Source organism: Cadophora gregata (assembly GCF_030347475.1).
Source record: "Cadophora gregata isolate MNR1 chromosome Unknown scaffold_4, whole genome shotgun sequence".
Classification (NCBI taxonomy): domain Eukaryota; kingdom Fungi; phylum Ascomycota; class Leotiomycetes; order Helotiales; family Ploettnerulaceae; genus Cadophora; species Cadophora gregata.
The window spans coordinates 1146659-1159245 of NW_026695927.1; the positions used below are offsets into that span (position 1 = coordinate 1146659).

A 12587-nucleotide genomic window follows, 5' to 3' on the forward strand; every position below is an offset into this window, starting at 1 on the left:
AATGCTTGGAAGAAAGAAGCGAGAACACAAAATCACCCACTTGGTTTTGCCTCGATCACTAAAATGCTTTGAAGAGAGATGGTTTCTCGCTTTGGCATCCTTCGATCTGTGATTTGACAACTGCTTCTACCTACCATATGTTTATAATATCTTTATTATTATATTCTTTAAGACACATTCGATGCTAAGTATAGAAACTATTTGTTCGCGCTCCCTCTCTACGATGGAGTTTGTTGACTTTCGACGGACCCAGGCTGGACTGCTGCTCGCCTGTAAGGTACCTCCCTCATCCCACATTCACATGCCAGCCCTCCTTGTCACTATGTCTGCGCGAAATTCAAATCTAAGATTTTGTCCAAAGACTCAGTATTTTCCATATTCGGTCTATTCGCACTTCCAATTGTCCAGCCACTCACAGTGGAGCCCTTCACAGCTCCACTCTTTCCCAGTCCTCGGCCTCGGCAGCCCATCCACGTTTCCACAATTCCATCACCTCCCGCTCTCCCCCTACCCTACCCAACTCAACATCCTCATCCTCTCAACATATCAAGGTGCCACGTACACGCAGGCATGATATCTTCACGATCCCCAAATGGACCGAGGCATCACATGTTTGGCGTGGCATGCTTTTACACGCGTTTTTTTTGTGATTCTCGGTCCCCTGACATGAGTCGATTGCGCGTGGGGAAGTCGACCCACGTTTATCATGATTTAAAGCGTGATCCTTGAAAATAGACTCGTGGTTGAAATCCCAACAGAAATTGACGACTCGTCACTTGGATGAGGCATCATGGTAGAGATTAATGTAATGGATGAGTAAGTGCGGGAATGTAAGTTTTGTCTTGATGTTATATCGTTTACCACTCTCTATCACTTGCACGACACATTTTCCGTCATTTCTTCCTCTCTCTTTTGGTGGTGTCGTGGTTATTATTACATCAATTGCCTTGCTTGAAGATGTCTTCATCAGCACCTTCAGTATCGCGGTTCAGACCGAGTTCTAGCCTCAAGAAACCACATATCGCAAATCAGGCCGTGACTTGGTCAAATTGGCATGAACATATCGCTTGGATCAATGTCATCTTCGTGGCAGGAATCCCGCTATTTGGCATCTTCTCGGCTTTTTCGACGCCGTTGCTGCTGAAGACCGCTATTTGGGCTTTTGTTTATTACTTCATGACGGGGCTGGGTATCACAGCTGGTGAGTCCTCAACCTGTCTGTTGGCAATTCAGTACTTCCTGGGCTGTGTAGACATGGAGATCGGAATATTGACAGATACCAGGCTACCACAGACTCTGGTCTCACACTTCATACACGGCCACATTACCAATCCAGATATTCCTCGCTCTAGTCGGGGGAGGCGCCATTCAAGGCTCAATCCGATGGTGGTCTCGCAACCATCGTGCACACCACAGGTACACTGATACAGTCCAGGATCCATATTCTGTCCAGAAAGGTCTCTTGTACTCCCATATGGGCTGGATGGTGTTGAAGCAGGATCCTCACAGAATCGGCCGTGTGGATATAACGGATCTCAACAATGATCCGGTGGTCATGTGGCAGCACAGGAACTTCGTCACTATCGCCCTGTCGATGTCCTTCCTCTTGCCGTGTGTGGTTGCTGGATTGGGATGGGGTGATTGGAAAGGTGGGTTGATCTATGCTGGTATTTTGAGATTGCTTGTCGTGCAGCAAGCTACGTTCTGTGTGAAGTCGCTCGCTCATTGTAAGCTCCTATATTTCTCACCTGTCAAGACCTCATCAAATTTGGAAGACCGATACACTGATACATCTCACACAGGGATCGGAGACCAGCCTTTCGACGACCGCAACTCACCCCGTGACCACGTTATCACAGCCCTCGTCACCCTCGGCGAAGGTTACCACAACTTCCACCACGAGTTCCCCTCCGACTACCGCAACGCCATCCAATGGCACCAATATGACCCTACAAAATGGAGCATCTTCCTCTGGAAACAGCTCGGGCTCGCCAGCAACCTGAAGACATTCCCGGATAACGAGATCGAGAAGGGCCGCGTGCAGCAGCTGCAGAAGAAGATTGATAGGGGCCGTGCGGAATTGGATTGGGGTGTGCCGTTGGAGGAGCTGCCGTTGATTGAGTGGGATGAGTTTGTGGTCAGGGCGAAAGAGGGTGAGGCTCTTGTTGCGGTTGCGGGTGTGGTTCATGATGTTGGAGGGTTTGTGAAGGATCATCCTGGAGGGATGGCGCTGATTTCTTCGGCCATTGGGAAGGATGCTACGGCGATGTTTAATGGCGGTGTTTATAATCATCTGAATGCGGCGCATAATCTGCTCTCGACGATGAGGATAGGTGTTTTGAGGGGCGGCCTTGAAGTCGAAGTGTGGAAGAGGAGTCAGCTGTCGACGAAGAATGTCTAGTGGAGTAGTGGTGTCGGCGAAGGAGTTGAGGGAATTCTGGCGTCATGGTTAGGTTCGGGTTTGATGGCATGTCATGTTGGTTACGAGGTTCTGGACGAGTTGTGACTGTTTATCTCGGCGCTTGGCATGATTAGAAAATCCCATAGAGGAGTCTTGAAATCCAAATCTCATTTCACGATAACGTCAGTCTTTCCAATGGACAAGGTACAATATTTGCGATGCTACACAGTGGTTGTAGAGTGATTCCTATTCGGGGAGGGTCGAAAACCCGGAGTCCGTCAACAAACCCCACTATCCCTGCAAATGTATCTATGGAACAAGCCATAAGTTCGCATACACGATACGTGCCAGCACTGTCAACGCGATGAAGCCAGGATATTCGCGTCCTCTGATCAATTATCAGATTGTGCCGAATATGGGGCGGAACACCATCGCGCCACGCTAGACATGGCGATGATAATGTATTGCCATGCTGTGGAGAGAACGGAAAGGCAGTGAAGGATCTGTTTGGGGGACCTGGTATTGAGATTGTAAAGATTCGGAGGCTTGACGAGGGCGGGAGTGAGGTTGTTGAAGGAGTGATTTGAGATGGGAGCGGCAAAAGCTAAAAGGTGATTCTCAGACATTCAAGTTAAAAACGAGGGAAGAAAAAATAATAGCTAGATCAGAACGTAAGAGTGGTGCTCTGAGATACTGTGATGTATCCTATATGTGTAGATGAACTGAGAAGTCCCATCAAGCGTGTAGGGGAACTACCGAACTTCGTACTATCAACCTACATCGTAGGCTTAATGGGATTGGCCAATAATTCGCTGCTAGCCGACGCAGAATCAAGGAATGTATAACTTGACAGGAGCAATCTCAATGATATCAAGCAAAAATCGTTCAGCCAATCAACACTTCTTGTCTCATGACACCCTCAGCATCCCAATACTTCATCGGCACATTAACCAAAGCCACCCTCTCAGCAGGCTCCTTAGGATAATTCGCCGGTTTGCTTATCACCATAGCATTAAGGTACGGCCCATGATGTACTTCTCGCTTCGGATCATTCATAGCTTCCGCCGTGCCCACATACCTGGAAAGCGGTTTCCACTGCCGAGGACGAACAGGCGTATCTGCCCGATCGCCCTCTACCGTGACCAGCAGGAGAACTTCAAACCTTTTGACCTCATCTCTTTCAACGAGGTCAAAGCGGTAAATAAAATCAGAGATGATGTCTCCATTTGAATCTTCGATGTTGTAGACATCGAAGGAGGTTGATGGAATACCACGGTTGGTGTTGCGAACGTTGAAATTGAGAATTCTGGCGTTGATGGTGAGTATATAGTAGTCCGCAGATGCTACACAGTCATGTGTGATAGTCGCTGGTGGCGTCTCGAGGTAGTCAATATCTCCCATCCAACCGATCCAAGACCAGGAAGGGAACTTGTGGTACGCGCCGTCTTCGACCCTTTTGTTGCGAGAGTCAATAGCGACGTACTTCCCAGGTCTCTGAACAAAGTCGGTTTGGAAAATGTTGAATCGTCTCAGCTCGCTGGCATGTTGGTATGTTGGTATCCACAGTAACGAGTCAACTAGTCGGCTTCCCTCGACTGGGAGACCACTTATCCAGTATTGGCCGATGGTCCCAAACGGCTTCAAGGCGTTGATGATTCCTGAAAATCCGTTCAATATGTCCTCTGGATATGAAAGGACTTTCTGGGAATACTGCGCGACCAGGTCCTGGAATATGTCGAAGCCCCTGCCGTGTGGTGCTCCAAGCAGAAGGGAGGTGGATAAGAATGGGCTATATGCACGACCAGGTTCACCCGTCCGAGACTGCGTTTCGATTCTTGTGTCTTCGCAAAACTCTCCTCCTTCACAACGGAAGTGCATCTGACCATCGGAGAAAATGATCAGTCTCCTTGATAACTTTGATTCCTGGAATGTCCAAGCTCGGGTGCTCCATCGTGATGTCTCCTGGATGTGCTCGAACGGCGGCAAGGTGGTCACCAGTCTTAGTCCTTGGATCTTTTCCATGTGCTGTGAGACCTTTCGAGCAGTCTGAATACCTGGCAGACCAGCATTGGAGTCAACACCGCTGGCTGCGACGATTGTGAAGTCTGCAAAGCGATAGATGGATTGCATTTGTGATATCTGGCTCGCAACGTTGACTTCATCATCTTGAATGATGCAGAGAGCATCGACCCAAAGGTACTGCCAGCCGATCTTTCGACAAAAGTGTATTGCGTCTCGTATGGTGAGCGGTAGCTCTTCTTCGACAATGCCGCTATCCTGGCTTAGTCTTCCGAAGTTCTCTTTCAAGGTCTTCAACATGGAGATTCCTCCCCAGAGATAGCTGAGAGCACAGTACGACAAGCCCTGTGGAGCCGAACAGATTTTCATTGCATGGACATCAATAACGCGAAGATCGTCACCCAGTCGAAAGCCCCCTTTGATCATGGTTCGAATTTCGCGGTCGCCACGGTCAGGACGAAGTATTGAGCATGTTTCCTGATGATTGTTGACGCAATGATCCAGCCACCTCGCAACGAGCGATATGTCCAAGTTCTCTGATGCAAGTAGACCGCCATTCATACTAAGAGCACCTTGGAATTCATCCCATACCTTCAGCTCCTCAATATCAACCTCAACCCACGCTTAATCTGGTAATCTTTCCATTGGTCCAGTCGATCCACCGTGACGCTCTCATCCAGCATTTGTATCTGGTAAGGCGATACAGACTCAACGCCTTCATAGAAACGAACTTCCAAACGACGAATCTGCTGCACCTTTCTTCCCGTTCGGACCTCTCCCGCAATAATAGGCGTGACCATGACTCTATGATCTTCTGGCGAGGAAATGGCGACGTGCGGCCCCAACTCTTGTGTGAAGTGAATATCGGCGATATGAACTACCATACGACAGAATGCACAGTTCTTCTTTTGTCGAAGCTTATAGAGATGACCTAGATGTCGAATCTTGATCTCTGATCGTTCAGGATCACGTTTTGCTCGTCCAATTTGGAACCAGCCAGCAAAGTCGAATCTAGCGCACCAGACGCAGAGATTGCTCCCTGGAGGTGCATCTGCTGACTGAGAAATATCGGACGTGACTTGGCTGATTTATGAAATAGGATATCCAAGTTGCATGATGGAAAAGAGAAATGAGCGTGGAAGGAATGAAAGAGATCAAAAGGATGACAGCGATACATACCTATGATGGACGCATTACCTTGTATGACAGATCAACACGTGCAACCACGGAGTTGTGCATACTAACGCCGGAGCTGGAGTCCCGAAGAGGTCAATAGTTGTCTGGTTGAAGTTGATGCTCGGTGAGGCTTCTCAGACGCACGATGGGGGCTGAGATATCAGAACGTGACTTGGCCAAGAATCTCATACCTACCTTGGTAGGTAGGTATGACATGATGACGTCAATCTTGTATCAATACTGATTATCCTGCCACTGCGAACCTCGTAAATAACAAAGAAAGAGAAGAAGAAAATTAAGGATGAGTGATATCACGTGTGTTAGAGAGTTGAGGAAATTTTGTTGCACGTCGTACATTCACCTTCGAGATTCTCGAGTTGGCAGTCCCCACCATGGAGCAAATCAACAAGCGAGCAGTTCGGCATTTTGGTGACAACATTCACGAATTATGCAACACATCAGCAGTGCTTCAGGTTATGCGCTAATTCATTTGCATTGCTTCTGGCTTCCAATCATACACCCTGCCGAGATTTCTGGTCTCAATATGACTTCTCACTGTCATTCGAGCAGCTGACTGCTTTTGACGATGTAAACATTTAGGCTCAAAGATCACCAATGAGCAACAGCTTCAATGAGTATCTACATGCATCCTAATTCCGATTTCACAACTACGCCTATCACCATAAATATGGAAAGCCGGAATTCTAGATCATCTTTTGATTGAGCAACATTGTATCCTAAAAATCCATGTCGGTTGATCTTCGTCCGCGCCACAATCCCCTCCACAACGAAATCTACGCTTTCAACTCCTCACATTTCCTAATGATCTGCTCCAACTCCCACTCTTGCATCCAAGCCTGCACAAACATGATCTCTTGAGCCTGCACATCTCGCACAGGAACAGGTGGCAAGAAGTCCGGTGGGTAATCTACCGTCTGGTTTGGGAATAGTCCGTTCTCGTCCCAGTGATGCACAGCTCCTGCAATCAACAAGAAAGGCTCGCTGACAGTATCTGTTCTGTTGACGGCAGTGGTGTTGAAAGGGGAAGCATGGGGAGTAGCGGGTCTCCATGGGTCTTGCTCTCCGTCGATGACAGCGAGGCGCGGGTAGGAGATATTGAAGCCGCCATATTTGTTGATCGCTTCAAGATTTGGTGGAGTGGTGATATTGAATGCATACTTGCAGATGAGAGATTGATACTCGAGATCACTGGTGCGAGATATAAGGGGGAGGATATCGTCAGGGAAACCGGATCCGGTTTGTAGATATCCCCACTGAGTACAGTACTGGTATGGCCAAGATCTCCAATCTTGAGTGATGTCGTCTTGTTCGTAAAAGGTGACATTGTGAGTGCTGAAACAGGTGTCCTGAGATTCTTCACAGTCATCGACTGCGTATTGCGCAAGCCATCCAATCCAATTCAGGATCGGTGTGGTGAGCTTCTCAATTTCGGATTCATATCCTCCCTTCTTTATGAGATCTTGCACTGTGCCAATCAATCCTTTCGAACTAGGGTAAATGAGCTCAGTTGACGTAAGATTTCCGCAATAGAGATCAAACGATGGATCGTTAAGCTCTGGATCCCAATTCTTCCCTTGCCATGCACCGATTCCGCGTGAAAGAACTGTCGCAAAGTCATTATCATAAGTGACATTTGGCAAGCCGAAGGCGCTCTTCAACTCCGCCTTAGTATCTGAATCATTCCCACGAAGGATGATATTGTCCACCAAGTCGATAACTTTCTGCTGGTATTCGATACACTGCTGATCGGCGTACCAACGGATAGGCTCCCAATACGCCCAGTAGTCCCAAATGGCTTCTGTAACTCCACTGGAAGAAATAGCGCCTGCTTTTGCTTAGCAACTCGTATTTCATGGCATGGACTGGAATTAAAACTCACCCCAGTACACATCTGGATACAGCTTCCTCAAAAATGCCACAAATGCTCCAGCATAGCTTCCACCATATGCAAGGTACGCAGTATTAGGAGCTGTGAGGTTCTTGTCCTCCAGCCCAGCATATACAACGTTCTTTGCAAAGTACGCCTGGTCCGCAAGAGCTTGGTCTGTAGTCAAGAATCGCAGACTCTCCGTGGATAGGTTTGCTGTCGGCCAACTTGCCCCATAGTAACGGTGTTCGAGCACAACACCAATTCCATGTGTAGCCACCGCCAGATCATGGAGCAACCCCTTCTGTAGAAAGCGCAGTCGACCAACGCCGTCAGTTTCACCTGACTGCAGAACAATCACTGGTCCACCTTCTTTGTAGTACGTAGCGTCGAACCAATACCGCAAGTCGAATTTTTCGTCGGAATGCGGCTCATAGAGAGAGTCATTGTGGAAGTGGTCGACTGGGACGGAGAGGTTGTAGGCTGGATAGAGGAGAGATGGGTCGGTATCTTCGCGCTTGTGCAATGCCCGATTCGATATTGTCGTTTTCTAGACTTCTAATTCAGCACTAGCCTCCTCATATAATCAGAGAAAGGTGTATTACCCGGACCCTCTGCTCAATTGCCTTCATTGGAGCAGCAGCAAAGGACGCGCCGACGAGCCCCAGCACCGCGCAGAGCGCATTGAGCTTTCTGACCATCTTGAAGCTTTTAAAGAGGTGCTTGGTGGTATACACAAGAGTTCCTAGAGCTTTAAAGTAAGTTAGCAGCAGTCATGGTCGCACTGGAAAGCTCCAGGTGCAAGTGTTTATGTCGCAACACAGCATGGAACTCCACTGACCTTATGGTACCAAGAGATTCTTGTGCCTCACCTACGCCTTCACGCCCAGCCGGCGAACAAGAAGCTTATATATGCCACCACCGGCAGTCCATGATCATCCATTGCCAGCTCACTCATTATATCCCACCTTTGTGGTGATTTATTATCGTTTTGTTGGTATCGTAATCCGGGTGTTTTCTCCCCGCTTTCAGCCCAGATACAGAAGGTGTTGATGCGAGGTGATGCTGATCCAGGGTACAGTTCAGGGCTAAAGCCTGACAGGGGTGCCTACAATGGGGGGACCTGCTCCTTTGAGCTTGGCCCGCGCGGGGGACTCTCGCCACCAACAGCGAGCTGCCGTGACGATATGGTGCTTTTCGACTGTTGCTCTTCGACTGTTACTGTTTGGTTCTCTCATTTGTCTTCAAATATTCCTTCCTCGCTCATCTGTAATAGAATGGCATGAATCAAATGCATTCACTTACTGTACTATCTTATTTGTCGTCTATTCTCCAGTAATTCCACATGGCTGACGTCTATCACACCAGCAAAGTTACCCCACCTGTGTAAAGTTATCGTAAAGTTTCTGCCTATCAATCGGCTGCTGTATTTACTTATATGTACACGTAGGTTCAAGAGAAGTTTCTACATTCCGAAAATTCCCATCTATGCTCATCACATCCATTGCCCAAGCTCCAAACACCAATTCCCAAAACCCCTTCCAATATCCCATATCCATTCCAACCATTAAAACTGATGCACCTGGTCCTTTTGGTACCCCAACTCCTCCAGTACACCTCCCTTGCCTTTAGTAAAGGAGCTCCCTCCCAGTAAAGCTTTCTCCATGGCCGGCGGACCACATACAAAAACCCTACTGCTTTCCTCCGCCCTTCCCGTAACCTGCTCCAACAACTCCCTTGTCACATAGCCCTTACGGAACGGACTCCCATCCCCAGGCTTACTAACCGTATACACAGCTTTAAACCTCTCTCCAAACCTCTTCTCTAGGTCTTCAAACTCTTTACGGAAAAGCACATCCGCATCACTGTTGACGCCAAATACGAGCGTGATTTTTGTTTGGTCGGCTGGGTTGTTCAAGATGCCTTGGATGAGTTGGTACATGGGCGTTATGCCGGCACCGCCGGCAATGAGAGTAACGTGAGGGAATTTGTTGGCCGTCCATTTGTAGCCTTTAAGGACCCCTGCGAAGTAGAGACTGTCGCCTGGATTGAGGGAGTGCAAATATCCACTGCCTTTTCCCTCCGGGTATTTCTTGACGAGAAGTTCGAGGGCTCCGCGTTGATCTGGGGTTTGTTTAATTTCTTGCACTTCTGGTGAGGGTTCTGGACATACCTAATGGACTCACGGGAGTATATGGTCTGATTGTTGGGAATATTTTCCCTTCGGGCCAGGTGATTACGAGAACAGAAGCTATTTCATGTCAGCAAAAGCTCTTTTCGTACACGCATAGATTGACCTACAAGTCAGCAACAAACCACTCTTCGCATTTTCATTCGGGAATTCAAATCTCAATCGCTTCGTGTTATGATTGACGACTTCTGAACCCCCCAAGCGTAACGACTGACCAAACCAGCTCGAAAATACTGTTGGAGGTTCAGGCGATTCCGCAAATGCATTATTGGTATAGTATGATCTCGCAACCCAAAGTCCGACGCCTGTCGCTCCTAGAAGACCAGCTGTAATAGCTGCTGGTCTTTGAGTACGGAGTATCGCTCTTGCAGCCATTGGAACACGATATAGAGATGGGAGGTTGACTGAAACGAGAAGTATGGATAGGACAGGTCAAATTTTGTTTCTATGAACATGCCAAAGAATAGAAGACGTCGAGAGACTATTATATATTTACAAACCGATCCCACAACACGGCTCTGAACTCTATTCATTCCAAATGTGTACATAGTGTGCGGCAGGGAAGCAGCCTGCCCTACCAAGCACCAAATCAATTTTGTCCGCTCTTACGCCAATACCCCAAGGAAAAGTTACGAGCGAACAAATGGCCACAAAGAGCTTCCATCGGAATCTTTCACCCAGTCCAAAACCCGGTTTCCATTGGGCAGTTCCTTGAGGAAGCCAGCCCCTAAGACGCGGACATGGTCAAGGTCCGAAGCTAGACTTCAGGTGGTGGACATCAGGCGAGAGTCCGCTTCCGCATCTTCACGTACGGAATGCCACCATCGCGCCACAGCTAAGTTCGACGCAATTGGGAGGTTTTGCATGAAGCTGTAGTGCTGTCCGAGGCGGAAATCGAGTACATTTCCCTTTCCAGCTATGCTTACTCCAAAGCTCCATGTGGGGTGATCGGCGGGGTTCCAGAAGTCCGGGTTTCGAAAGCTTGGTAGCTGTGCCGAGGAGGGGTTCTCAAGGACATTTATATTTAAACGTCAACTCTTCATTCAAGATTGATTTCTCCAGAAGACCTAATTTAACATACAAACTTCCAGCTTCATTTACAAGTACCCTCATATCCAACACTCGAAGTTGCAAATTCATTCTATCAAAATGGCAACACCCTGGACCTCAATCCGCATCGCCCAAGTCATTGGGCTCGGAGGAGCAGCTTGGCTATCAGGTAAGTTGAAATACTTCTCAATAAAACATTGTACCTAATGATTCACAGGCAACATCGCCTCCCTCTCCTTAATCACAATTCCCACCCTCCTAAACTCCCACGCCCAATCCCAATCTCAATCACAGTCCTCCCCCTCCCCAACCAACAGACCCCTCACACCACATACCCTTGCCCAGCAGTGGCGGCAAACATACGAACTCGGCAAATCGCAAAACCGGCCCATCTCCCTCATCATTGCCTCATTCTTCGTCTTCCTCGCCTATAAATCCCGCTCCCTAGCTTCAGCTTCACCGAGAAATGTAGTCGTGCTGTATGGCATTGCAGCTGTATTGACGATGGGTATTGCGCCGTTTACGGCGCTGGTTATGAGTGGGACCAATGAGAAGTTGATTGGGTTGAGTGATGGGAAAGGGAAAGGGCCGAGTGAGAAGGATGGTGTGGATGTGGAAGGGAAGGAGGTTAGAGGGTTATTGGAAGGATGGGGCAGGTTGAACGGGGTGAGGAGTTTGTTGCCGCTTTTTGGAGGGGTGGTTGGTGTTATTGCTGCGCTGGCGTGAGGATTTTGTCTTTGGGTTAGGAGGCTGTGTATTCCGAGACTGGAAAGTTGGAGACTGGATGTGTGGGTTTAAACGACGGCGTTGACAGATTGAAGAGACGACCTGTGAGGTCTTAGGAGATGACGAAGGGCTGCAACATAGTGAGAGAGGCTCTCAGGTTCGATGGCGAATTCAGATCGTGAGAGTAGTGGAGCAGAATGATCGCAGTATTCAGGACTTCTCAAGCCACCCACACGATATGAATGAAAACAAGTCAATTCCATCCATCCTCCCCCTCTCAACAATCCGACTGCGAACATCGCCAGCAGTACACAAACGAGCAAACACATATCAGATATCAACATGTCACACTCCACAGCTCCACAACCAAAGTCAACTCAAATTCAAACATAGCAGAGAACTCAGGACACTCTATTGATCCCTCTCCCAGTCCCCCACTCCCCAGCCTCAGTACCTACGCCGTTGGGACATTAGGACGGTGAAGCATACAGGCAGCCAACCTGAATTTCGCTCCTGAAAACTATTAGAGAGAAAACATTCCGTCAGCATATCCAAGAGTGTTCTCAATCACAAAAATTACTTGCGGTTCCAGAGAATTCCGTAGCCGAGCCTTTTGACATTGCCCCAGCGCATGAAGACTTCCACGGATTTCAACACGATTCGCATAGTCAACGCCTGAACTCGAGGAGCATCAGGTTCCTGAATCCAGACAGGATAAAAGCTTCTATTATTGTTTGTTGTGAGATTCATACCATTGATTGCTAGCGCAGGTGGCAGTTGCCAGGCACAGCTTGATGGTATAGATGGGTTGGGACACAATCTCACGGCATTACATAGGCACAGTGGAAGAATAGCTACGGGTATTCAGGCCTTAGGCCCATTCATTCATATTGACAAAGTCATCGATGCGACGTTCCTCGCGCAATCTCCTCCGGACGCCCGTCCAGACCAGGAGCCATTTCCCATAAACTCCGTAAACAATTACAAGTGTCCCAAAGCAAATCCATCCGTGCGCCCGAAGTTCAACCTCCCAACCATGAACACCAAAGTAACCCCGCTCGTAAACAAGCTGCTAGACTGTCTCGTAAGACTATCAGAAGGTATGCATTGGTAAGAAGGGATCAGATTGAAACCCG

General features: G+C 48.3%; 5 protein-coding genes across 6 annotated transcripts; 2 read left to right on the plus strand and 3 right to left on the minus strand.

Annotated features, from left to right (window-relative positions):
• The first annotated feature begins 862 nt into the window (after nt 1-862).
• On the plus strand, nt 863-2572 carry OLE1_2 (stearoyl-CoA 9-desaturase). Of its 2 annotated transcripts, XM_058503746.1 has the most exons (3): nt 863-1201; nt 1284-1649; nt 1803-2572. In XM_058503746.1, exons 1-3 carry the CDS (start codon nt 958-960, stop codon nt 2399-2401), a joined length of 1209 nt encoding a protein of 402 aa, XP_058360459.1. In that variant the 5' UTR covers nt 863-957; the 3' UTR covers nt 2402-2572. The 2 variants fall into 2 exon arrangements, with proteins under 2 accessions (XP_058360459.1, XP_058360460.1); XM_058503747.1 differs by having other exon boundaries at nt 863-1727.
• A 714-nt stretch (nt 2573-3286) lies between these two features.
• Nucleotides 3287-4981, minus strand: ONS95_010174 (uncharacterized protein; the record flags this gene model as incomplete). The annotated part of the gene is made up of 1 exon (XM_058503748.1): nt 3287-4981. The coding sequence occupies one exon, from the start codon at nt 4979-4981 to the stop codon at nt 3287-3289; it is 1695 nt and encodes a 564-aa protein (XP_058360461.1).
• Nucleotides 4982-6065: 1084 nt separating this feature from the next.
• On the minus strand, nt 6066-8530 carry ONS95_010175 (uncharacterized protein). The gene is made up of 4 exons (XM_058503749.1): nt 8326-8530; nt 8090-8235; nt 7497-8034; nt 6066-7442 (listed from the first exon to the last, which is right to left on the minus strand). Exons 2-4 carry the CDS (start codon nt 8183-8185, stop codon nt 6391-6393), a joined length of 1686 nt encoding a protein of 561 aa, XP_058360462.1. The 5' UTR covers nt 8186-8235; nt 8326-8530; the 3' UTR covers nt 6066-6390.
• On the minus strand, nt 8531-10129 carry ONS95_010176 (uncharacterized protein). Its single transcript, XM_058503750.1, has 4 exons — nt 9786-10129; nt 9658-9735; nt 8790-9608; nt 8531-8693 (listed from the first exon to the last, which is right to left on the minus strand). Exons 1-3 carry the CDS (start codon nt 10048-10050, stop codon nt 9052-9054), a joined length of 900 nt encoding a protein of 299 aa, XP_058360463.1. The 5' UTR covers nt 10051-10129; the 3' UTR covers nt 8531-8693; nt 8790-9051.
• A 695-nt stretch (nt 10130-10824) lies between these two features.
• Nucleotides 10825-11451, plus strand: ONS95_010177 (uncharacterized protein; the record flags this gene model as incomplete). The annotated part of the gene is made up of 2 exons (XM_058503751.1): nt 10825-10894; nt 10943-11451. 2 exons carry the CDS (start codon nt 10825-10827, stop codon nt 11449-11451), a joined length of 579 nt encoding a protein of 192 aa, XP_058360464.1.
• Between the last annotated feature and the right edge of the window lie 1136 nt (nt 11452-12587).

Bases quoted from the DNA above. Each gene is read 5' to 3' on its own strand.
- OLE1_2 (XM_058503746.1), top strand. From the start codon at position 958: ATGTCTTCATCAGCACCTTCAGTATCGCGGTTCAGACCGAGTTCTAGC. The intron at 1,202-1,283 runs GTGAGTCCTCAA...GACAGATACCAG, and splicing joins GGGGCTGGGTATCACAGCTG to GCTACCACAGACTCTGGTCT. The intron at 1,650-1,802 runs GTGGGTTGATCT...CATCTCACACAG, and splicing joins GGGATGGGGTGATTGGAAAG to GGATCGGAGACCAGCCTTTC.
- ONS95_010176 (XM_058503750.1), bottom strand. From the start codon at position 10,050: ATGGCTGCAAGAGCGATACTCCGTACTCAAAGACCAGCAGCTATTACA. The intron at 9,736-9,785 runs GTAGGTCAATCT...GACATGAAATAG, and splicing joins GAGTGGTTTGTTGCTGACTT to CTTCTGTTCTCGTAATCACC. The intron at 9,609-9,657 runs GTATGTCCAGAA...AACAAACCCCAG, and splicing joins TACTCCCGTGAGTCCATTAG to ATCAACGCGGAGCCCTCGAA.
- ONS95_010175 (XM_058503749.1), bottom strand. From the start codon at position 8,185: ATGGTCAGAAAGCTCAATGCGCTCTGCGCGGTGCTGGGGCTCGTCGGC. The intron at 8,035-8,089 runs GTAATACACCTT...TTAGAAGTCTAG, and splicing joins CAATTGAGCAGAGGGTCCGG to AAAACGACAATATCGAATCG. The intron at 7,443-7,496 runs GTGAGTTTTAAT...AAGCAAAAGCAG, and splicing joins GTATCCAGATGTGTACTGGG to GCGCTATTTCTTCCAGTGGA.